This window comes from Lissotriton vulgaris, chromosome 11, assembly GCF_964263255.1.
Source record: "Lissotriton vulgaris chromosome 11, aLisVul1.2, whole genome shotgun sequence".
NCBI classification, from domain to species: Eukaryota; Metazoa; Chordata; class Amphibia; order Caudata; family Salamandridae; genus Lissotriton; species Lissotriton vulgaris.
Window position 1 is genome coordinate 599,759,169 of NC_141699.1, and position 23,079 is coordinate 599,782,247.

A 23,079-nucleotide genomic window follows, 5' to 3' on the forward strand; every position below is an offset into this window, starting at 1 on the left:
TCATACGAATTGGAATACTAACCCCTCGCCAATTCTGGCGACGGGGTTAGCATTCCACCCTTCTAGAGGGACACGACATGTATGTAACTGTGAACCCCGGTTAAAGTTAAACGAAGCCTCAGCTCCACAAAATGGATGCTGCCACCACAGACTCGAGTCTGACCCCCTGCAGCTGGGAGTCCTTCCAGCGAGGGGAGCCTGGACAAAGGGTTTCCTGTCAGGGGCGGTGCTAGCACCGTCCCAGACATGGTTTTGTGTATCCTGGGTAGGCAGGGCTTTACAGGAAGGTGACTGCTGAGTGGCACCCCGGTGCTCACTACGCATAGGCCGGTCAGAACCAGTTCCAGGGGCACACCAGCCCCTGGCCTGGGGAAAGTCCGGCATGGGAGAGGGGTGTAACCACCCCCCTCCGAGTCCTACCCATAGGCAGGACCTAGTCACCGGGTCAGCCCCCTTTTTTAGTATAAAGATAGGAGCGGGCCCCCTGTTCAAATTAGATCATCTTTGGAATCAAGACACGACTTTCTGCGAAAGGACATCAAGATTTCCTTCTTCAAGATTCTCCCTTGTGGCTAAGGAGTAGTCACCCTGCATCCGAAGGCACCATCCTAAGAACACTGCGGTCTGCTGCAAGTCCTTCCTCCGGAATCCGACTGCCCAGCTCGACGAGACCCGGCTTCCCTGGCACCTCTGACCTCTACTCACCTCTACAGCCAAGCTGAGAACTGTGAGTGCGACGAGACCTCGAGGGACCGACGATCGCCAAGACTGCACGACTTCTTTGCAACAAGCCCACCGTGTGCTCCACTGGTGAGTGCTTTGGGGTCCGAGAAGCCCCAACCCTGAGCAGCTCCAGCACCGAAGATCAGCCCTCCAGCATCTCCACGATCTGCGTGGGGCCCTTCTGCTTTTGCGTGCTCACCGCGCTGTGTGGCTACTAGCCGGCTGGCTTGTGGCCTTCTTCACGACGCCCGACGACATCACTGCTGCTGGTCTGGTTGCTCCAGACTGGCCCTTGCTTCCTTCTTCAAGAGAGGCACCCCGGACCCTCCTGGTCCACTCCAGACGCCATTTTGAGTCCACCGCGTGGGCTTGAATTTGCCAAGGCTTTGTTGCCCAATCCTGGGTCCAGCGACGCCGACAGCTTCATCCATCGTGGGACAGCTCGCTCCTCCATCCAGGTCGCCGACAACGCCTCCTGGTCCGTGAGATCTGCGAGCACAGCATCACCCACTCACCTAGTCGAGATGACTACCATCCGGTGCCCTCCTGGTGCCACCTGACTACTGGCTAGTAGTCTCGAACTTGGTCCCCTCTGCTTTCAGGTGTCATCTTCCTTCGATCCAGGCTTGGATCCATCGAACTTTCTTCACTGGTCGCCTGCCAGCAACTTCTTTCTTCCAGGCTCCTGGTCCGTCTACGAGGATTCCCGACGTCTTTTGAGACCTATGCAGCTGCAGCCCCTGGGCTAGGTAACTTCGGCATTTCGGTGCCCCAGCATAGCCTCACTATCCAAGGGTCAGGATCAACTTTCGTTTTCCTCCTACCAGGTCGGGTTCGCCCGAGAACACTAACTTTGTCATTACTAGCTACCATAGACTTTGTCCCGCATCACGCGTGAGAGTGCACACTCTGCACCCGAGTCCCCTAGGCCTCCTAAAAGTAATCTGAAGATTCTATAGTCAAGTCCTAGCGATTCCAAAGGCTATTAGTACTGTACTTACCTGCTAGTAATTTCGCATTCCACTTTCAGAGTATATGGTTTTCCGTGCCCCTCGGGCATTTGTATATACTGTGCTAACTTAAGTATTTTCGTAAGAGTTTTGTTTTGTGCTTAGTACCCTGTCCTCATAAAGAGTACAGGGCTGTTGTGATTCTTAATAAATAACTTGTTTATTTTCATAACACTTGTGTGGTGTCCTTTCACTGGGTATTCAAGGGGTATATGTGTGGTAAACAGCTGGCTTAACACGCCCTCTCGAGTCTTTAGCCTTAGACTGCTCGTATCCATGCTACTAGGATAGCTGGTCTATAAGGTTGACTTACAACCAATCATCAATAAGGGTTGCTGGACGGATACATAGTGTTCACTAGAATAGTGAGCACTGCATATCAGGCCACCTTCTCACATGCAGGGCTCAAAAGTAAGGCGCGGCTGGCAGTGCTCAGATTTCCCCATGGCAATATCCCTGATGTGAGAAGCAATAGAGCAGGGTATGTATCACTGCCCAAAGTATGCCTGTGCCTCTGTGATCAACATTTCTGCAGCTAGCCTCGATAAAACAGGAGGGAGGGCACAGTATGAAAATATAGTGGGGAGAGTGCCTTAATAGCGCAGTGACCAGGATAACAGCGGGTAAAACACCAGATGGGTGGGGTGGGCAAGACAGCTGGGGTACAGCAACTGATTCAGGTAAAAATAGGCACGTGGTGAGCTGTCATCAAGCCTCCATGGCAACCCGCAATCTGACGTGTGACACCCGCAGCAGCCAACCACCAGCAACGTTGATTGTGTAAGGGCAATCTCTCCCTTCCCGGTCAGACACCCAGGCACAAGAGTGATCTAGGTACAGGAATTCAGATGCTGTGGGATGACCCCGTTGAAGCTCGCGGGAAAGATGCCTCAGACCAGCAGGGCCTATGACCAGAATAGGAGAGGGCAGGGTGCCGTTTTAACGGATACCAGCTGTCTGGGATGGGTTAGGGCAACAATATCAGTCAGGGCCGCCCTCTGCCTCGGTATGACGGATGAGCTGGAAAGGGATGAGTCACCGATCACCAGCTAGCACAAACACCCCAGGATTCCAGCAGATCTCAACAAGGGGGGGGGGGGCTCGCCCTTAACCGCAGATCAAAAGGAATGATCAGATGGCCTCTAGATCGCTATCTAGATCAAACAGGTCCGATCGACTGCCAGGCGTAAGAGACCACAGCAATCAGCCGAACCAGATCTCCGGCACCATCGGTCCCGCCATGTGTGGAAGTCTCCGCCGCTGGATATCAATTGGTCGGCCCCAGAGTCAGTCGCAATGGGAGTCCAGCTGGTGCAGGTGAGCGAGGCCTTGCAATATTCAATGACAGGATGAGCCTCAGTCTGGGGGGAGCACACACTGCAACACGTACCCGGCACACCGGCTCACGAGTCGCAGTAGTCTGCGGCTGCACTGCCCCAGCCCAGTCTAGCAGTGCCAGGCAGCCAGGCAGCGAGGGAACAAAGCTGACGCCCCTCAGCCCGCGACCGGTGCGCCACGCAGGTCAGACCCCGAAGCTGGTGCGTGCCCCAGCCATTCGAAAAGGTTGTGTTAGGGCGCCCACCAACCACTCCCAGCCCAGCCCGCACAGCCCACCAGACACCAGCCAAGTTGCGGGATCCCCGTCACCCCCAGGCTGCCGCTGACGCAAAACAACACTCACCGCAACTCCGCGCCTAGAGCGTGTTCCGGGCCGCCATTACGGAGTCACAGGCCCAATAACTCGCTGGTCCCTCTCTTGGCTCCCTGGTTGTAGAAGAGGCAGCTCAGCACAGTAAAGGCTGCCCACAGCACTCCGCCACTCGTCCACTGCAGGTAGGGCGTGGATAATGTGCGAATTAATTGCTCGGCTGGTGGAGCTGCTCTATCAAGCGGCCATCTTGCCTTGCACCCTCTAGCGCCCCCATCCATCCATCTACCCATATATATCCAAACTTATACATCCATCTCCAAACCTATCCATCAAACATATTCGTCCTCTCTTTCACTCCAGCCATCCATCCATCCATTCTCCCTTTCACTCATCCATCCTTTACTCCTCCATCCTTTAGCTTACCCATCCACCCACCCTTTCACTCTATAAATCCGTCCACCCTCAAACCATCTTTCCTTTCACTCATCCATCCATCATTTCACTCAGCCATCCATCCTTTCACTCATTCATCCATTCTTCCACCCATCCATTTACCCTTCCACTCATCCATTCACTCACTCATCCATCCAACCTTTCCCTCAGCCATCCATCCATCCACCCATCCATCCTTCCGTTCACTTATCCATCCTTCCACCCTTTCATTCATCTACCCAGCCACTCTTTCACTCAACCATCCACCCATCCTTTCAACCTTCCACTCATTCATACACTCTTGCACCCATTCATCTATCCACTGACCCATCCATCCATCCACTCATGCATCCATATACCTTTTTACTCAGTCATCCATCCGTTCATTCATCCACCTACCCTTTCACCCATCCATTCATCCATCCACCTTTTCACTTAGACATCCATCAACCCTTCCACTTAGCAATCCACCCGTTTACTCATCCATTAACCTTATAACCCATCTATCCCTTCATCCTTTTACTCATCCATCCTTACAGCCATCCTTTCACTCATTCATCCAGTCATCACTCCATCCACCCTTTCACTCACCCATCCATTTACCCTTTCACTCACACACCCATCCATTCTTCCTTCTACTCACTCCCTCTCCTACCCTTTCACATTATTTATAAGTCTTTGTCTGCAGGGCTGAAGAAAAAAAGAGGCCCAACAAGAACTTCACCCCACTGAAGCTGCTAAGGCCGGGGTGGGGGGACTCACTACGCTCTTGACAGCCATATGCGTTAGGTGGGAGACTGTAACGGAAATTGCTAAATATGCAGCAAGTGGTTAAAGGGGTGGGGCAAGGAGCTCAACAAAGTGAAGAGGGACAAGGATGTCAGGGAGGAGGTAGACTTGGCAGAGGAAATGGAAAGCACCAAGGAGGGGTCTCACAGTTAGCAGGTTCTTGTTTTGTTTGTGGTCAGCTGTAGTAACAAGAAGTAACATTGCCTGATACTGCCTCCAATGTAGAAGGCCCAACCTGGGTATCATCAAATCTATCCGAGTCATCACCCCAATTTTAGGACAGCTTGCGAGGTTCTAAATGGGCTATGTATACCTTGATACCTGTAGATCAAAAGGGTCCTTATGTTAATTGTGATATCAATGGTAAAAACACCATTTGCCTTATTGACCAGGGTACACGACGCTCAGCTCTCAAAACGTCTGAATTCCCTTCTTTACATCTCTCAGGCAAGTCCACAGAGGCTGCCAATTTTTCCAGGTAATGAGCTCCCCATCACATAACTGACCCAGTGTCCATTACTGTGAGGCCCACTTGTGATAAACACTCTTTTATGCTTAGTCCCACTTCTCCGACAAATCTGCTAGGCAGAAAAATAGTTTGCGAGTTAAATTTTGTTGTGTTTTGTACCCCTGGAGTGTTTTTGAATAATAGAGAAGGGTACTTGCATCATTATGTGAAAGATTGAATTACTCTGAAGAAGCAAACCAAGTTGCCATGTCCCTTGATACTCAAATATGGATATTGTTTTATATTAGTTCTAGGTTTTCAGCAACACTGAACATGTATGCTAATTTTCATGACTGAGTAGGCCCAGAAGCAAAGTGGTCAGGCTTGAACAGTGCACTTTTCCTAGGAGTGTAACCTTGCCTCCAAACCTGAAGTGTATTTGAGATTTTGTGAGAATGATAAGATTATTATTGGACATATGAATAATATCTTCCCCTCAAAGCCGCTCACTCTTCCTCGGGGGGAACACCAATCAATCAATCAATCAATCAACCAATCACTGCACTTGTAGAGTTTCCTAGCTCTACAGCTAGAGGAAGGGTTGCAGAAGCCAAGTTTTTAGTAATCTTCAAAATTATGTAAGTGAAGTGCAGGTCCAATTTTTTTAGGGACGGCCATCTCATAACGTAGGGCCAAGTACAGAAAATGACTTACCACCCTGCCTTGCAAATTTATAGTGAGGTATGGTGGGGAGGAAGAGGTTCCTGGTGTAAAGATTACACTTGGGATAGACGAGATGCCCCATAGCCCTGAGCTAGGGATGGTCACACCCATACAGAGCCTTGTGCATACAGCATATTATTTTTAAATTAATACTTTTCTCAATGGTCAGCCAGTGAAGAGAGTGAAGTTGAGTAGCAACAGAACAGTGCCTAGGAATATGGCAATTGCAAAATGGCTAGCTTGACTCCAGTGGTGTGGAGTGCCTGGGACCCATAGGAATATGGCAAAGCAGATTAGCTGCTGCTTTTTGTACATCATGAAGTTACTTCAAAGATGTTTTGGTGCACTCAAATACATCCTGCCATAAGGAAATTAAATACAGTTTCAGTCAGAGTAACAGGTTTCTGTCACATGATTAGGCTTCATTGAATCGTACCAACAAAAAACATATATCTGCTGTGTGAGAAGTTGGCCTGGTATATGGTGTCTACTAATTAAAGTGGGCACCTTACACCAGTCCAAACAACCCTTATGGTGATTTAAGAGGTCAAAGATAACCTTAGAATGCTATCCAAGTGGATAGTCTAAGTAGGTTTGTCTGAGGCTAAAATTTGCCACTGGAATCTATCTGTCGAGACTATCAATTAGATCTACTTGACTAAGCAGGCTTAGTTTAGTTTACTTTGAGGCAACACATAGATATAGTAGAGCATAACAGATCATCTATGACTTTGTGATTTGGAGTAGCAGCAGTACATCGCATACTTTATTGACATGCTATACTTTCAGAAATAACGTATTCCGCACATATGAATATTTGGATGGTAGAAGTATAAACTAGGTCAGAAGGTTTAAATTAATTTAACTCAATCCCTCCAGTGAGCTGCAAAGCTTGCATGATGGATATAAATACCTTTTGCTTATTGTAATGTGACCGCTGTCCCTCTCCAAGATGAGTGGCACAGGAAGCGAACATAAAAGAGCTGCGTGTGGACACCAATACACGTCTGAAGTGGGTCATTTCCCAATCTTAATGAGAGGTTGGCTGTGTTGTTCGGGGAGACCAGCTGGAAGGGTTATCATGCGAGCTGCATAACTTGGCCTCTTAAAAAGTTCAGGCCCTTGAAAGAAGAAACTTTGGTGGAACATAGAAGTTGTTTATATTAGGGAATGCTCATAGTTTTGCAGAGGGCTTTCCCAAAGCGAGAAGTGAACTGAGTACCCCGATCCGTGATTAGAACACAAGGGATTCCATGGGCACTGACTACGTGTTGGAGAAAAACCAAGGCTAACTCCGAGGATGTGGGTAGGCTTACTAATGGAATAAAATGCCCCATCTTTGTTAGATGATCAACTACCACCAGTATAACGGTCTTTCCTTCACAGGGGGGCATCTCCACAATGAAGTCCATCGATAGGGTATGCCAAGGTTGTGGAGATGTGGGCAAGGACCTGAGTAAACCCGTAAGTTTAGCATGACTAGCTTTCACTTGTGGGAAACAACCTTTACTACGCGGTCAAAACACCGCAGTACCATCACAACGCAGATTTTACAACGCAAGTCGTTACCACGACTTGCACTGGAGGGCGCTCTAGACTAAGGAATAGTGTGATTTACTATTCCAACACCTTCCCTACTGTACGTAGGCTGGAGTTGAAATAGTAAATCATACTATTCCTAAGTCCAGCACCCCACAGCGCAAGTCGTGGTAACGACTTGCATTGTAAAAGCTGCGTTGTGATGTACCGCATTGTGATGTACCGCGTGGTAACGTCATACATCCTCCCTTGTACGCAGATCTCACAGTTCTTGATATATTCCTGGACGTCTTTCCGCAAGCTAGGCCACCAAAAAGAGCGTTCCACACTGGCAATAGTTTTGTATATTCCCATATGTCCTCCCAATACTGAATCATGGGCCCATGTCAGCACTTGTTGTTGCAGTGTCTCATGTGGAATGTACAGCACGTGATAATGGTAAGCTAACTCCTCTGTTTCAGAGGAGTTCTCTGGTTCTTCTTGTATCCAGGCTTGTATATCCAGGTTCTCTAGAGACACTCGCACATCCTCCAGAAAATCTTGTAGATTCATTGAAGTCTCATTTTCTGATTCTTCCAAATGAGAAAGGGCATCCGCTTTCCCGTTTTGTGGTCCTGGTCGGTACTTTATCACTAAGTCATAATTGGAAAAGAACAGAGTCCAACGTAACTGACGGGGAGTCTGGGCTTTTGCGGTTTTTAAGAACAGCAAGTTTTTGTGGTCCATGTAGATCTCTACAGTATGCAGTGCTCCCAAAAGATAGTGTCGCCATTCTTCACAAGCCCTCTTTATTGCCAGCAACTCCTTGTCAGAGATGGTATAATTGACTTCTCAGGGGGTTAACTTTCTAGAGTAATATGCTACAGGGTGTAGTTGTCCGTTTTCGGGATGTTGTTGGAATAACACTCCTCCTACGGCGTATTGTGAGGCATCTAGGACAAAAGGAATTTGCGGATCAGGGTGGTGCAGGATTGGAGCCTGAGTGAATTTGTCTTTTAACAGTTGAAAAGAGCGGGCAGCTTCCTCTCCCCATATGAACGGGACATTCTTCCTTAGCAGATTGGAGATGGGATGTATCACTTTTGAGAAATCCTTTATGAACCGCCGATAGTAATTGGCAAAGCCGAGGAAGCTTTGTACAGCTTTAATGTTCTGGGGAGTCTTCCATTTGGTGATCGCCTCGACCTTGCTCGTGTCCATTTGAAAACCTTGGGCATTGATGAATTAACCCAAAAAGGCGACTTCTTGGACATGAAAAAGGCATTTCTCGAGCTTTGCATATAGCGAATTCAGCTGTAGCCTATCCAGAACTGTTTTTACGTGAGCCACGTGTTCCAGGAGTGTAGCTGAGTAGATTAAAATATCATCAATATAGACGACACCAAAAGTTTCCAAGCATACACGCAGTACTTCGCCCATAAAAAATTGAAAGGCCGCGGGGTCGTTGCAAAGCCCAAAAGGCATTACTCTATACTCGAAAAGATCGAACTTTGTTCTGAAGGCCGTCTTCCACTCATTGCCTTTCTTGACACGTACTAAATGATAGGCTCCTCGGAGGTCCAGCTTGGTGAAATACCGAGCCCCCTTCAATTGGTCCAGAAGCACTGGTATCAAGGGTAGCGGGTAGCGTTTTTTTATGGTCACCCGGTTTATGGCCCAATAGTCAATACACATCCTCAATTCTTCACAATCTTTCCTCGAATGAAGAAAAGAGAGGAGGGTGCTGGTTAAGTGGAGGGTCTAATAAATCCGGATGCAAGATTTTCTTTGAGGTAGGTCTTCAAGTATTGCATCTCTGGCTCCGTCAAGGCGTACACTCTGCTGCTTGGGATGTTAGCTCCTGGCATCAATTCTATACGACAATCATACACCCGATGGGGTGGCAACCGGGTCGCCTTTTGTTTGTCAAACAGGGGATGGTATTCATTGTAGGTATCAGGCCGGACGGTAGAACAGCCATAACGTTCTTGAACACAGGTTGTTGACAAATAAGTAGAGGGTGTTTTCTCATTGTCTTTAAGTTGTTCTTTCCCTTTGTTGCAATGTTCATTGCAGTAGTCAGAAGACATGGTTACGGTGCAGGCCGCCCAACTGACCACGGGATCGTGTAGCGTCAGCCAAGGCATTCCAAGTATGAGACGGAACTGCGGTGCATCGATAAGATTAAATTGGATATACTCATGGTGATTGCTTGCAAATTTCATCAAAAGGGAAAGAGTGCGCTAAGTCATAGGACCAGAAGACAGGACAGTCCCATCCACTGCTTTCACAAGTTCGGGGGTTTCTTTCTTTTCGCATGCGATCCCTATCTTCAAGGCATATTCCTGGTCGATGTAATTCTCATTTGCTCCGGAATCTAGCAAGGCATCCACCTCCAATATGTCTTTTGATGTGATCCGCAGGGATACACTGACGTTCAAGTGTGCTACGGCAGGTTGCTGAGTATTTGCAAGGGTCGACGAGATCGCTGTACGTTGTTTATCCAAATCAGGGATCTCATTTTGATTTGTACTCCTCAGTTTTCCACTGGTTCTCCTTGTCTCATGGTTGCTTGTACCCGTGGCATGGAGGACCTTCCAGGGAGAGGGGTTTGAGCACGGCATTCTCTAATGAAATGACCTCCCTTGCCACAGTACAGACACAGTTTCATCCTCCTTCGCTTCTCCTTCTCCTCAGGGGTAAGGGGACCCTGAAATCCTTGAATTTGCATAGGTTTGGTTCCTTCTGTGGTTTTGAGGTGTTCTTCTACTGAACTTTTTGGTCTCGTATATAAAAATCGGGCATCTCCTCTATTCTTATCCCCTTTTCTTTCCTGGAGTCTTTGCTCAAGTTGAACAGTTAAATCTATCAACTCCTTGCAGGTCTGTGGTAACTGAACGACCTGGGAAAAGACGTCTTTGAGTTATCCTTGTAGCCCCTGGTAAAACAGGATGATTCTTTTTTCAGAGGGCCAGTCAGTTTCAACCACTAGACGGTTGAATGTCGTGAAGTATGTTAACAGATCTTGTGACTTTTGTCGTAAGGTGAGTAGTTCTCGGTCCAAAGTCATCATGTGTGATTTTCTATTGAATAATTTCCTAATTTCCAGGCAAAACTCAGGGAATCGGCGCACACAGGATCGTTCCTTTCCATTAGTGGAATAGTCCAGCTAGCTGCATTACCCCCCATATAAGACATCATGAAGGCTGTTTTAGCTCCTTCATCTTGGAACACCGCAGGTTTGCATAGGAAATGTAGCTGGCATTGATTCAGGAAGGTTTCAAACTTTTTTGGATCCCCATAAAAACGTTCGGGGGTGCCAAGGGAATACCCGTGTTTTGTATTACATAAACTGTTGGAACTTCTTCCATTGTCATAGGGGGAGAGGGAGCTGTATTAAAAAAAAACACCCGCTTGAGTACCAAGAGAAGGCGAGTGTGTAGTTGGTGTAAGAGGAGGTAAGGTAGCTGGTCTGATGTAATAACCCTCCCCATGACCCCTGCGGGAGAGGCCTGCAACCTCCCTACGCAAAGTACCCCTTTCCTTCTGTAAATTCTGTTTTTCTAGACGCGAGGTTTGAACCTCCTGTTGTAGAGTAGCCAGGCTCTCCACCAGCGAGGTCAATACCTCGTTGGTATCCATCGTCCGGGCTGGGCGTTATACTTGGGCTTGATAATCTGTCAGGGTTGTCAGTAGCACAAGAATATAAGATACGCCACTAACCTTTCTCTTGTGACCAGCAGAGACGATGATAGATGAAAATTCCCCCAATTCCCTTCAATGCAACCCCCAGCAGAGGAAGGGAACCCTGCTGCGTGAGATCGTGCCCAGGGGAAAAAGGGAAAGGGACAAAATAACAAACTTGCGGCAAGGCCTCTGGGCTCTTCAGGGTCTGGACTTGGAGACTCTAGGGCATTCTCTTGGATGTGATACTGCAGGACAGTAAGACAACAAAACAAACATGAGGAGCTCACTCTACTATCTAAACAGGTTCTATATATGTAAATCTACACCCACTCGCCAGCAGTTCTGCCGCTAAGACAATCAAATTAGGAATGTAATGACTTCCGGGACTAGTAAGGCACACTACTAGTAAATTCCTAGGAACAAGAGACTAGGACGTCCAATTCAATATGCGGTGAGACAAGTAATTAAGAGTTTGTTGAAAACACAGTCACTCAGGTAATTGATCTCCAAAACTCCACAGTGTTCATAATAAGTGCCCTCAAGTACAAAGTAAATGTCAAAGGTAAAACAAGGTTCCGCTACAGACCTCAAGAAAGAAAATGGCACTCCTTTGCTGGAAAGAATATGTCAAAAGGCAAGCATAATCAGGCAGTGCTCCGCTATCGCTATACTTGTAAATCAGTAACACGGAGGATAGAAGAAAAACATAATGGGTTATAAGCTGACACCAGGGTAATAACTTGCCCAGACAGCCAAAAGATTGCGGTGCTGAATTAAAGCGCTCCGGCTTTGCAATCTGCAGCTGCACTGTTTCACCAAACAAAACAAAGTAGAAAACTAAGTTGCGGCAACATGGAAAGTTTCCTGCACTTCGTTGCGTTACCGCTGCTCTCTTTAACAGGAACGGATAAACGAAGGAGGCACGCCAGCGCTCCTTCTGAGAATACCTGGACAACCGTCTGAAATGGCCAGGTGTTTTCAGGAAGCAGTCAGGACACAGCCCGCAGGAAAACACAGGAACGAAACTGCAATGCTTCTTGCTGAAATCTGGCGGGGAACACCATCCGCCATTCCTAGTCTTCACGAACGGATTGTCAAGCACCTTCCGCTTTGGAGGAGGTGCTTATATTAGGCCTGCCCTCTGCCTCTCTTTGACTCGCCTCACTGCCTGCTGGGAGCTGTTGTCCAAGGGGCCTTTGCGTAGTCTGAGACCGGGAGTTAGCTTTGGAATGTGGCGGAAAACAGCCCGTTTGGCGGTCCTCTGATAGGAGATCGCTACACTTGAGAACTATCAGGGGCCGTGTTGCAGAGACTCTGCACTTGAACTACAGCAGGGCAACTGGATTTTACACAATGTTTCTGCTTGTGTAATAGGAAATGAAAAACACACTTAGTTTTGGTACATATTTCTTCAATCAATCAGGGAACTGTAAAGCGCGCTACTCACCCGTGAGGGTTTTAATATGCTGGGGGCGTTGGGGTGGGGGGTGGGGGGGATCTCCTTTCTGTCGAAGAGGAAGGTCTTGAGTGTATTCCTGAAGATGTTCAGAGAGGGGACGCGTCTCGTTCCAGGTCTTGGCTTCGATGTAGGAGAAGGCTCTTTCGCCCATTCTGGCTCTGCGGATGCGCGGGGTTTGGCGTGGGTGAGTATCTTGAAGGTTACTCTCTTCTCGACGGGGAGCCAGTGGAGGTCTGGCAGGTGTTGGGTGATGTGTTCTTGTCGCAGGATGCAGAGGACGAGTCTAGCTTCGGCTTCAGAGACTTGTTGATTCCGGCTTTGAGGGCATTTCCGTAGTTCAGTCTGCTGGTTATGAGTGTGTGGGTGACAGTACCTTAAAAATAAATTGTGTAACCTTGGCCATACATGAATAAAAAAAAAAGCAAACTGATTTTGGAAACGCTTTGCTATTTGTGTAATAGGAAAACCGAGCAAAGCTTGTCACTACTGAAAGAAGTGGAATGTTTTTGGGGGGACAAAGGGGCGGTGAACGTAGGCAAAGTATTGGAGGGTTAGCTCGCGCCTAGTTTTGCCCTGATGTCAAAGTTTAGTTTGGAGAAAACACTTATTGCTGACAATACAATGACAATGTGCCCTTCCTGGTTATCATGCGTTGTTTAGTTTACAGAAAATAAATATCAAAATGAGGTCTAAGAGAATTAACAGATACATATGCACTCAAACAATCATGCTTTAACAGAGGAGAGACAGTACATACCATCCTTGCTTGAAATTATATTATGTTGAGTGAAGCCTGAGGCAGTATTTCTGTGGATAACTGGACAGAATATATTGCTATGTGAATCGAAAAACGTGCATGAATAACAGCAACAGAGTACAATCAAGGGCCCTCAAGTCTGCTTACCTGACAAGTCTTGTCCTAGGTCCATTCATCAACAAATGCGGCATGGCGGTCACCAATCAAGCAAATAACGTGGCGCAGTTCTGAAAATAAAACAGAAGACTTCATGTCTTTGAGCGCACGTTGCAGAAAGAAAAGAGCAAAACGTTTCAGTAAGAGGTCAGATGGTGCAGAAAGAAACTGTTCCTGCCCATGACTGAGAGAGGGAGCCTAAAGAGAAAGACAGGGGGCATTATGGGAAAAGATGGAAGAAACAGGAAACAATGAAAAACAATAAGAGTTAGGCAGACCAAAAATAGTGAAACAAAGAGTAGAAATATGAAAAATAATGATAAACGCAATACCAACCTCGAAATTCAGCTCAAAATGCCACAGAGATGTTGGAGATGAACTCGAAATTTTACATTTAAATGGGAAATCATTTTAAACCTCCAAACTGGGTCAGATAACCGGATGATGGTCAGACAGTGTGGTGGAAGGGCGGGAAAAGTGTATTAGTGAAGTGGAGTATAGATAGGTGGGCAGTGCTTGAAATGGAAAAATAGAAGTGCAGGTACTCTGAACCAGAGTACCTGCTTGTTTCTGAGAAGTGCTGGTACTCTCCAATTAAAGGTACTTCATTTCTCTTGAAAAGTGCTGGAATTCTCTCTCTCAAAATAAAAAAGTGCCGGTACTCTGTACCAGACAGTACCGGCTCATTTAAAGCACTGCAGGTGTGAACGGTCCTTTAGCAGACATGCTAAAGGACTGATGCTTAAGGAAAGTAAAACAAGGTTTCAAGGTAAATTAAACGTTTTCTTACAGTAACAGTTTAGTTTGGTAATGCATAGATTTTAGAAACATATCTAAACAAGGAAACATATGACTACAAGCTTCATTGGGTTCTGAAATCTAACTGGCACCTGCAATCAATAAAATAACTGTCTTAAATCGCTTCAAGGAAGGAGTCACATCCGAAAAGAAAGCAGAGGTGAGACACAAAAAAATGTGCTGAGGTTAGATGCTACAGCAAAGACTCTGAAATTGTTGCTGGACACAAAAAATATAAGATTCCAATGAATACTTGACAGCACATGCAGAAAGACAGAGATGGCCTAGCCAGGATCAGAACTTGTGAACTGAAAATCGCCTAAAAACTAGCATAAGGCATTTAACCTGCTGAACCATCTATCAATGATGGATGAACCTTTAAATCTGGAACCAAAATTTTGATTCAAGACTGGATAACAATACCTTTTCCATAATGACAGTTGTGCCAAGCTTGTGGCACTCAACTTCATATAAATCAAGAGTTTGGCTAATTGTAAGTACTGTGCTTATAAGAAAGTGAGGTACACTCCGTAGAATTAAAATACTAGTGGAAGAGTCCAAACCCCTATGTATATTTAAATACTTCTTATGTGTAAAGGAGGTACTGGTTGTCCTAGCAGAAATTGCTCAGCCAGCAAAAACTCCGTTTTCCTAGCATTCCACAATCTTTGCACCTATGAGATCCATCGGTACATGGTGTTTCTGATCTGGGTAGTTGAAACAAGGCGTAAAAAAGGTAAGGAGATATACAGGGAAACATCAGAGAAGTCCAATTATTATAATAGTTAAATGATAAGCAGAAAACTATATCTGGTTAATGGAGTGTTACACTTCTCAATGGAGCGCTGCCCCCTTCTTGGGTCCACCTTCCATTCAAGCTATGGCATATATTAATTACTTTTAACAAATCCTTAAAGTTATAGTAGATTTGGGCATGACAAGAGATTTTTTTCATCACCTCTGGTGTGAAGTTGTCTCCCTCGCCCATCCCCATTTACTCGAGAATGGCTGGCAATGTTCTGGGTCCAATAATCTTCCCTGTAAGTGTCCAGTCATTTAATAGTGCTCATTTCTATGTGCTTCTAATTTCTGCAAATAAAGACAGAAGCACAAAAATATAAACTGGTTTGCCAAGGATTTCACAACTTGAAATGGTGATTAGAACCCACATCTGTTAGATAGGAATTCGTCATTTTCACCCTGGGCTATAACTCTCCATTGTAGAATAGCTATAAGCCCTGAAAGCTCAGGCTGGAATGTTCTCATTGGAGCAGGTTCAATACTGATTTGCATATGGCTCGGTCCAAACTGAGGTGGCATGATATGCAAACTAATGATGGACTTGGGTGCAACCAGAGTAATTAACGGGTGAAATTAATTCAAGCATTCCATCTACCACTTTATTCCATCTATCACTTTTTTTGTAAAATTCAGTGTGATTTCCTAAGTGTGATTTGTATGCACAGAAATGGGTCAGGTGCTATGCCACTTGAACCAAGCTACACCAGACTAAAGGTTCGGAAGGATCTGGCCTGGCAGTTTGGGTTGGACTGTTTGGATTGCAGCAGCATTAAGACTGATTTGCATATGGCAACAATGAACAGTGACGAGGGACCAAATAATTACCAGTGGCTGAAATTATTTCAAAAACTCAGAGAAAGAAAAGTGAACAATAAGCTACCTCGGAAGACAGAGCCTGATATTTGACCTCTGTCTTTTAATGCACAGCAAATGTCACAAGATAATAACAAAGTGTAAAGGCCTGTTTACAAAAAAAGCGAGCACTTGCGCAAGAATACAGAGTAAACGGGCTATGCTCCATGGGAAGGACAAAGACATGCTGGACAGCCTAAAACAAATAAAGCCAACAAATAGAAAGCAAGCAAATGTGAGATGCCAGCCACAAAGTCAACGGTAAGCAATGGACAGAATACATTCTTAGGTCAGTTTTTTTAATGTCCCCAAGACGTTTTTAGCAACCACTTTGACCTAAAAATGAATGCGTCCTTATGTGGAGTAAGTGAAGCTCAAGGAAAGCGCTTCAATACCTTAGTGCCAATATCAGCCCACTGACCATCCCTCCCGCAGCAACATACATGCAGCATAAATAAGCAGACAAGACAACGTTTTTGTTGGGAAAAATTAGCTGCAGGTTTATTAGCATAACAATATGCCAACAAGGTGGGTTATCTTACAGGCGATCCAAAGGCAAGCCGCCCCTCGCGGCCTACCACCTGATGGGCCAAACTTGCATTGTGGTCTTAGCCAATCGATGCTTAGCAGTTGTGGTGAGGGGGTAGCCACTCCCACTTCCGGTGAACCATCGGTCCACCCTCTTGCTCATGCCCCCCCCCCTACGAGTGGTTGTACTGGTTTCCAACCGCCCGTAGGATAACGGGGCACCGTCGCACCCCAGGGTGCACCGCACAGACTTCCTGGGGATATTAGGCCTCAGCATCCTTTGTGCTCCTGAAGAGGGTACCCCTGAGTACCTTTCCGCCTCTGGATCGCCCTGTAACTCCGCCACAGCCCTGGGTGTGGCGACCGTCGCATCCAGGGCCCCCCACCAAGGCCGGCCTTCCTACTTACATCCTGCTATTTCTAGGGCCACTCACATAACCAGCAAGAATCGAGCCATGCTTATACTGGTGAATCCATCTGTGACCCTGATACCTACACCAAAAATGGTGTTGAACTGCATAATTGTGTGCCACACGTTGCACTTCAGTCTTTTTGGTGTTCCCACTGGGACCCATCCGTGTTAACGCAAATGCTGTGTCACGTGCTGCAGCCCTATAATGCCCTTGCCCAACGCACAAAGACACCTTCCAGCCTGATGCCCCCGTAGCTCTAGCGAGGAGTTTCTTGGCCCAGACTCCCCAGTCTGAGTTTATAACCTTTATCTCCTCTACATGTTCCAGATAGCGTGAAAGGCTATCCCAGTCCTGGCAAGGCCAGCAAAGGTGGATTCCCCCTCCCTTTGGTGACTAACCTGCCAAGTGATATGTGACCTGAGTACTGGTGTCCTTGCATACGTGAGAGGAGGGGGGTGGGGGCAGTCATGACGATACTTGCCCCTTCTTGAGCAGGTGAACGCTGAATACTCCTTCTTCCAACTTTATAGGCAAGTCATGTTCTGACCCCAAGGTTCCCTCAGTGTCTGGCACCCCAACCCACAAACTATCTGGCAGCTTCTGCCAATGCCTGGCAATAGGGCTGGAGTTATTGTCTGTCCCGGATGGTCTCGAGGATCCATCTCTTGGTGCATGCCTGCAACCCTAGATATTCCCACCATACTTGGGACAAGAACCCTGCCTGGCCGTGGCTTAGCTAAGCCCCTGCCGAACTCGTCTGCCTGTGCGAGCAGAACACGTCGCCCCGTCTGGGCACTCGTTGGACCCAAGGTGTCTAATAGCAAGCGCCTTATCCAAATGCCTATACCATGTTGTGCAGCTTGGGACACTATTACTTTCTCACCACGCACTTTCCTGCATGTAAATACTGCCTAAGATCTCCCCACCTTAAAACCTGAATAACCACTAACTAATTACTGTCTCAGGTCGAACGATTACCAGTGCACCTAGCCCAGGGCCTGCACTGCGTGTAATCCCCTGCAGTTCAAATTAGACTGCTGTTGTTACCTGCCCACATCTGGACCCTACAAGTAATACCCAGCCAAAACAATTGCAGGCCCTCCTGCAAAGACACAACCCTATCTGGCCGAGACGTGCCAACAAGTGTCAAATTATTCTGGGCACCAGAATTAGAACAAGCCGTTAAATCCAAAGGCAAAAGTCACCATTGGTCTTCACTTACTCCGTGCCTGTTGTAGTGGTCCTTTCTGAAAAGCCAGACAGTGTTACTTAGTGACAATTGAGGGACGGTGCTGCGCACCAGACAAAACCACCCTTGCACCCGGTGCGGGGACGAGTCGGTCGGCCCACATTGTGTAGGGTTTGCACTATATAAAACTGTAAAAAAAAAAAACCCTCATGACTTCTTATAAAAAATACTCAAGTCATGCACGATCAGATAAATGTATGCATGAAGCATACCATACTTCCTTCTGAAAAAAGTGAAAGAGGCCTAAGAATCTAACAAGCCCATGCATATCAATATATATTATTGCATATGAAAGATAGGTGACTCATGCTAACATTTGGGGACGTCAATGCGGGAGATTTTACATTTGAAAGGCAAAGAACTATACAGACAACCCCTGGAAAGAGCGCTACGGTAGGAAGAAAAAAATATACAAAACAAAAATGACATTTTATGAAGTTAAATTCAGCTGTTTTCCTTGCAATGAACATATGTTATTGTGTCAGCATGTATGTACAATGTTCATAGTGCACATTTACAAACAAAAACATGCAGTTATCGGCAAGGCACACAAGCCAGAGATATTTTATTGTCAGAGGAGCACTAATGAACAAGGCACGCTTTCCGGCAGTACATCCGTAACCTTAACACCCATTCCGGGTCAGACTTTGCCAATCCACGGCCATGCGGAAAGGAAATAGGAAAAGACAGTTCACGCCCCTAACCAAGTATTGAGGACGCAAGCTGCCTTTTTGATTTACCTCCTCTCGAGCACAGTATGTTTATGTTTCTTATACGGTGGGTCGCCCTAGCGGCAACTCTGCGTCCGACGGAAAGGCGATGAAGCGCAGCGCATCAGACTGCGTGACAAAGGTATGGCTAAGAGATGAAAAACGGACTAGTCTCATGGGGAGCCTCGTATGAAGCTGCAGCAGAATATCGTGGCCATGTTAGAATGCGAAATGATCCTTACAAATGAATAAGGAAGGCAATGACGCATGTACCTATTTTTTTTAATTCGCCGTATAAACTGATTTAGTAACATTTAAGCTAAAATGTATTACACATTTCTCTTACGGATTACTTTTAGATAAAGATTTTCAAAATGTATTTTGAAAAGAGCAAATAACCGAAAGCGAGTTAATCTTTAAAGATAAAACAAAGTGATGTAACTTTTTTAACAATAATTCATCCAGAGTTATTTGTACAATAAAATGAAGTACAAATGACGCATCCAGATATTTTCCCAGCCTCACTTGCATTCAACCAGTACGCATTTTAACTTTGTCAATTTGTAACCTTATTCCTAGGCGCGTCTAGCTTCTTACCTCATTTATATTTAGAGCTGCACTGCAGATGTTTTTGGTAACATGCACATTTCATTCATCAGGTGCGCAAACTTCACGCGCACACTAAACAGGTACAACTCGGGTGTCATAAATGCCAACTGCTCTCTTGGCATATGATTCAGCAGGAAGGCCAGCTTCCCTAACAAACAGAACAGATACAACGTAATCGGTGTTGTGAGTAAACTTCATCTTGCACTGGTGTATTTGTAGATTGGAACTTGAGTGGCACATCCAGTTCAGAGTTTTTCCTTTGCATTATACTAGTCTATGGTTTAAATTATACATTTTGAAGTAGTAGTGCCAGAAAAATGCACTGAGAAAAATCTTTACTCGTGCATGAAAACTTGACACTTGAGAAGTCTGACAGAACATGTACAGCATAGTCTACCTCCCTGTTGCCCCTGAGCTGGGGGCTTTAGTGCAGGGTTGTGGAGGGGCCTGGGTACATTGTGGGCCGGAAGTCCATGAGCAGTTCCCTCCCATTTTTTATATAGCCTCTGGCCATTACCTGTCCAGAGGATGTACAATGTGCGCTTCTGAGGTAAGTTGTCCCAGCGGGGGAAGGGCTTATACAGCCTCTGCGTCCCTTCCCAACTTGGATATGAAACTCAGCATGCAAAACCTCTGGCTTGGTGGCGGGTAGGTCTAAGGTGATACCAGTGTTTATGGGAATGTCCTCTTCCACCTCAGGGCCTAGCGTAGCGTAGTTCCTATTTTCCCAATATGCCCTGCGCATTGGAATAACATAAACAGTAGTATCGACGTAGAAGTGCGGATCTTCCAGGCCTCTACTGACTATGCTAAACTTAATTGGGTTTGTTACCAACTAGCTCAGATGTCACTGGAAACTTTCTTCTCTGAATAGGAAGTGATCAGCTTCCCTGGCACAGACAAGAAGGGATTCAGTTTTCCAACAACCGTGCAACATGACAACTTTGCTCCTCAGATCAAGAGTCAATCTCTAGGGTGGTGTGAAACAATAGACAGTTATTTTACTCAGTCAGGTTGGTGCAGTTTACTTTCACAATATGTAGAGAATATAGAGATGGGCGTTTGTCAATAAAAGGTTAACATTTATTGAACAGTCTTTCTTCTCGTACAAGAGAAATGAATTGCCACAATTGCAAGACTTGTTATTATAAAAAGTACGTACAGTAAGATAAGTATTGCGAAATAATACTGTAAAAGCATTGATATGGTTTCTTAGCCATACAATGGTTTTAAAATGAATAAAACATATATACATTCATATATACATTAGGCTAAAATACTCAACTGGTGCTTCTAACTACGCCTACCCCAGTGTACCTGACCTAAGCCTAATACTTGGGAGGGGAGTAAGTAAGTAGCTTTAAGTTAAGTTGGTTTTGCCAAGGTTTGCTTCAAGAATTCTCTCTCAAGGGTTTAGTCAACACCATACCTCTGGAATACAATGATGGAGGTCTGGTATCTCCCCCAGGGCTCGATATCCAAGTCACCCGCAAGGGTAGACCAGAAACGCCGGAGCTGGATTTCTCTGCAGGAGAAAGGCAGCGTCTCTTCTTCAGCGCGTCGAGGAGGAGGAGGGGCAGCGTCCGCGGGCAGCTTGCATCTGCTGGGCTCTTTGCAGGGGACGGCTGTTCAGCTCCTAAGTTCACCACACCATCGTTCGCTAGTTAGCAGCGATAGCAGTAGCGATAGCAGCTATGGTGTCATCAGCATGACAGCTTCTTCAGCAGCAGCGAGATAGCTAGCTTCAGCGATGGCATTAGCGTAAACAGCAGCGACATCAGCGAACAGCAGACAGCGTTTGCTTAAGGCAACGTTGGTAATATTTATACCTGAAAGGTGCCTTGTTTGACGTAAGTTTTTGGACATAAGACGTCAATAAAGATGTCACTAGGAAGTGATCGTCTATCAGTGCTCATTAGAGTTCTATTACTAATCAAAACACAGCAAGCGGGGATTTCCAGGTTTGCTGAGTTTTTATCTTGTTGAAGAACTCGGAGTGTTAATCTAGGAATCTCAGATAGTAACTTCTGCTCTGTGATTGCACTAATTGGTTGCAAAGGAAGTGGCAGAGAAAGCTATTCTTGAATGTGGCTCTGTTCGTGTGAGGCCAGAGACGAGTTTCTGAATATTGCACTTGAACGGTTATGCCAATATAGGGAATAAATGGATTTATAGCCGAATAGGGGCATAAGGTCACAGTATCGATCAGGATCCTAGATTAGAACGCTACAGCTGCTTCGGGAATCAACCTCAACTGAGTCCCTGCACTGACCTGGCTAGGGGTCCTGTCACTAGGGACGGCTTCTTCGACTTGGCTTTCCAGTCCTGGAGGGCTCTCCCATGTTGCATCGTTTTCCCTTTCTTCCGGTTCAGGCGAGCTGGGAAAGTCTACTATCAGGAACGAGGATATGTTCCTAGTGATCAGTTCATTGCCTTTACAGGCGGGGATCATGGTCCCATTTGTTGGTCTTTGAGCAGTACCTTGTCACCTGGTGAGATCACCCATGAGGCGGCTTGCGCGCACATTGGTCGGAGTATGCCGGGCTTAGGTGCTCATTGGGTCACACGGTAGTGGAGACCATTCGGAATGGACTGGGATTGTGTTCCCGCCGAAGGCTGTTGAGCATTAGGGACCACGGAGAGGGTTGAGTAGTGCAATGAGGTGTTCCTTGGTATTTCCTCAAACTTTTGGATGCTGGGTTGGTTCAGTCTACTACAGCGATTCTGAAGGTCTTCTTCAGTGTCTGCATGAATCACTCTTCCTCTCCATTCGCTTGCGGCCATTGGGGCGTGATTCAGCGATGTCGGATCCCCTGGTGCTTCACAGGTCATGGAATTCAGACCTGTGGAAGGGCGGTCCACTGTCCGTCTTTATTTATTCTGGTAGGTCAAAGAGTGCGAATACCCTTTCCAGCGCCACGACTACATTATTGAAAGGCGTGGAGTTGACAACTTTGACAAGAGGGTACTTTGAATAACCGTTGACTATGACTACAGTGGTTCCTCCATCCTAGAAGCTTCAGAGGTCAAGACTCACATTGGACAAAGGCATGGCGCATGGCTCTTCAGTCAGAACGGGTGCGAGCACCTCTTGAGTGCTAGTGAGTTGGCATGAGCGGCATTGCCATAACATCTCATTGAAGGCGGCTTCGGGACCAGGGAACCAGACTTTCTCCCTCATGTGAGACTTCATCTTTTCTGTCCCCTGATGTCAGCCATGAGCCAGCACTGTCACGTGTTGCTGCAGTCTCTCCGGGATTTCCTGTAAGATTAGTGCTTGTGGGCTGGTCCTCTGGGATACTAAGCTAACGTGAACTTTGGTGGCATCCGTGTTATCATCATTCTCGCTAGACGGGGAGGGTGGATGCCTGAGAGAAAGTCTGCTGGGTTTTTGGATCCCTGTTGGTAGGTGACTTCCATGTGGGAGTGCTGTAGTTGGATAGCCCAGCGTTCAATCCGTGGCGGAAGGTGTGGAGCAGAACCATGAAAAAGAGGGATGAGTGGTTGGTGGTCTGTGACTATTCTAAACAGCCTTCCACATGTTCCCTCCATCGGCTGTTTCCACCAGGGCTAAGAATCTGGGAGTGCAGATCGATGAGGGTCTTACTTTGAAACCTCAGATTCTAGGTCTTGTTGGAAAGTGCTTTGGCATTTTGAAAATGCTTAGGAAATTTCTTCCTATGCTTTCTCTGGCGCATCGAAATGTCACTGTACAGGCCGTGATAGGCTCCCGCCTGGATTATTCCAACGTCCTCCACCTGGGCAT

At 46.5% G+C, this 23,079-nt stretch overlaps 1 protein-coding gene across 5 annotated transcripts in view; it reads left to right on the plus strand.

The window, feature by feature from the left end:
- Window positions 1–23,079, plus strand: part of ZBTB38 (zinc finger and BTB domain containing 38) — a 253,950-nt gene that overhangs the window by 134,717 nt on the left and 96,154 nt on the right. The window contains exon 1 of one of the 5 annotated variants that reach the window (XM_086943693.1): window positions 18,712–18,846. The exons of the other annotated variants lie outside the window; for them this stretch is intronic. Within the exon in view, the coding sequence (XP_086799819.1) occupies window positions 18,814–18,846 (33 nt within the window). The 5' untranslated portion in view covers window positions 18,712–18,813. Of the gene's footprint in view, window positions 1–18,711; window positions 18,847–23,079 lie in introns of those variants that run through there. 5 annotated transcript variants of the gene reach the window in all.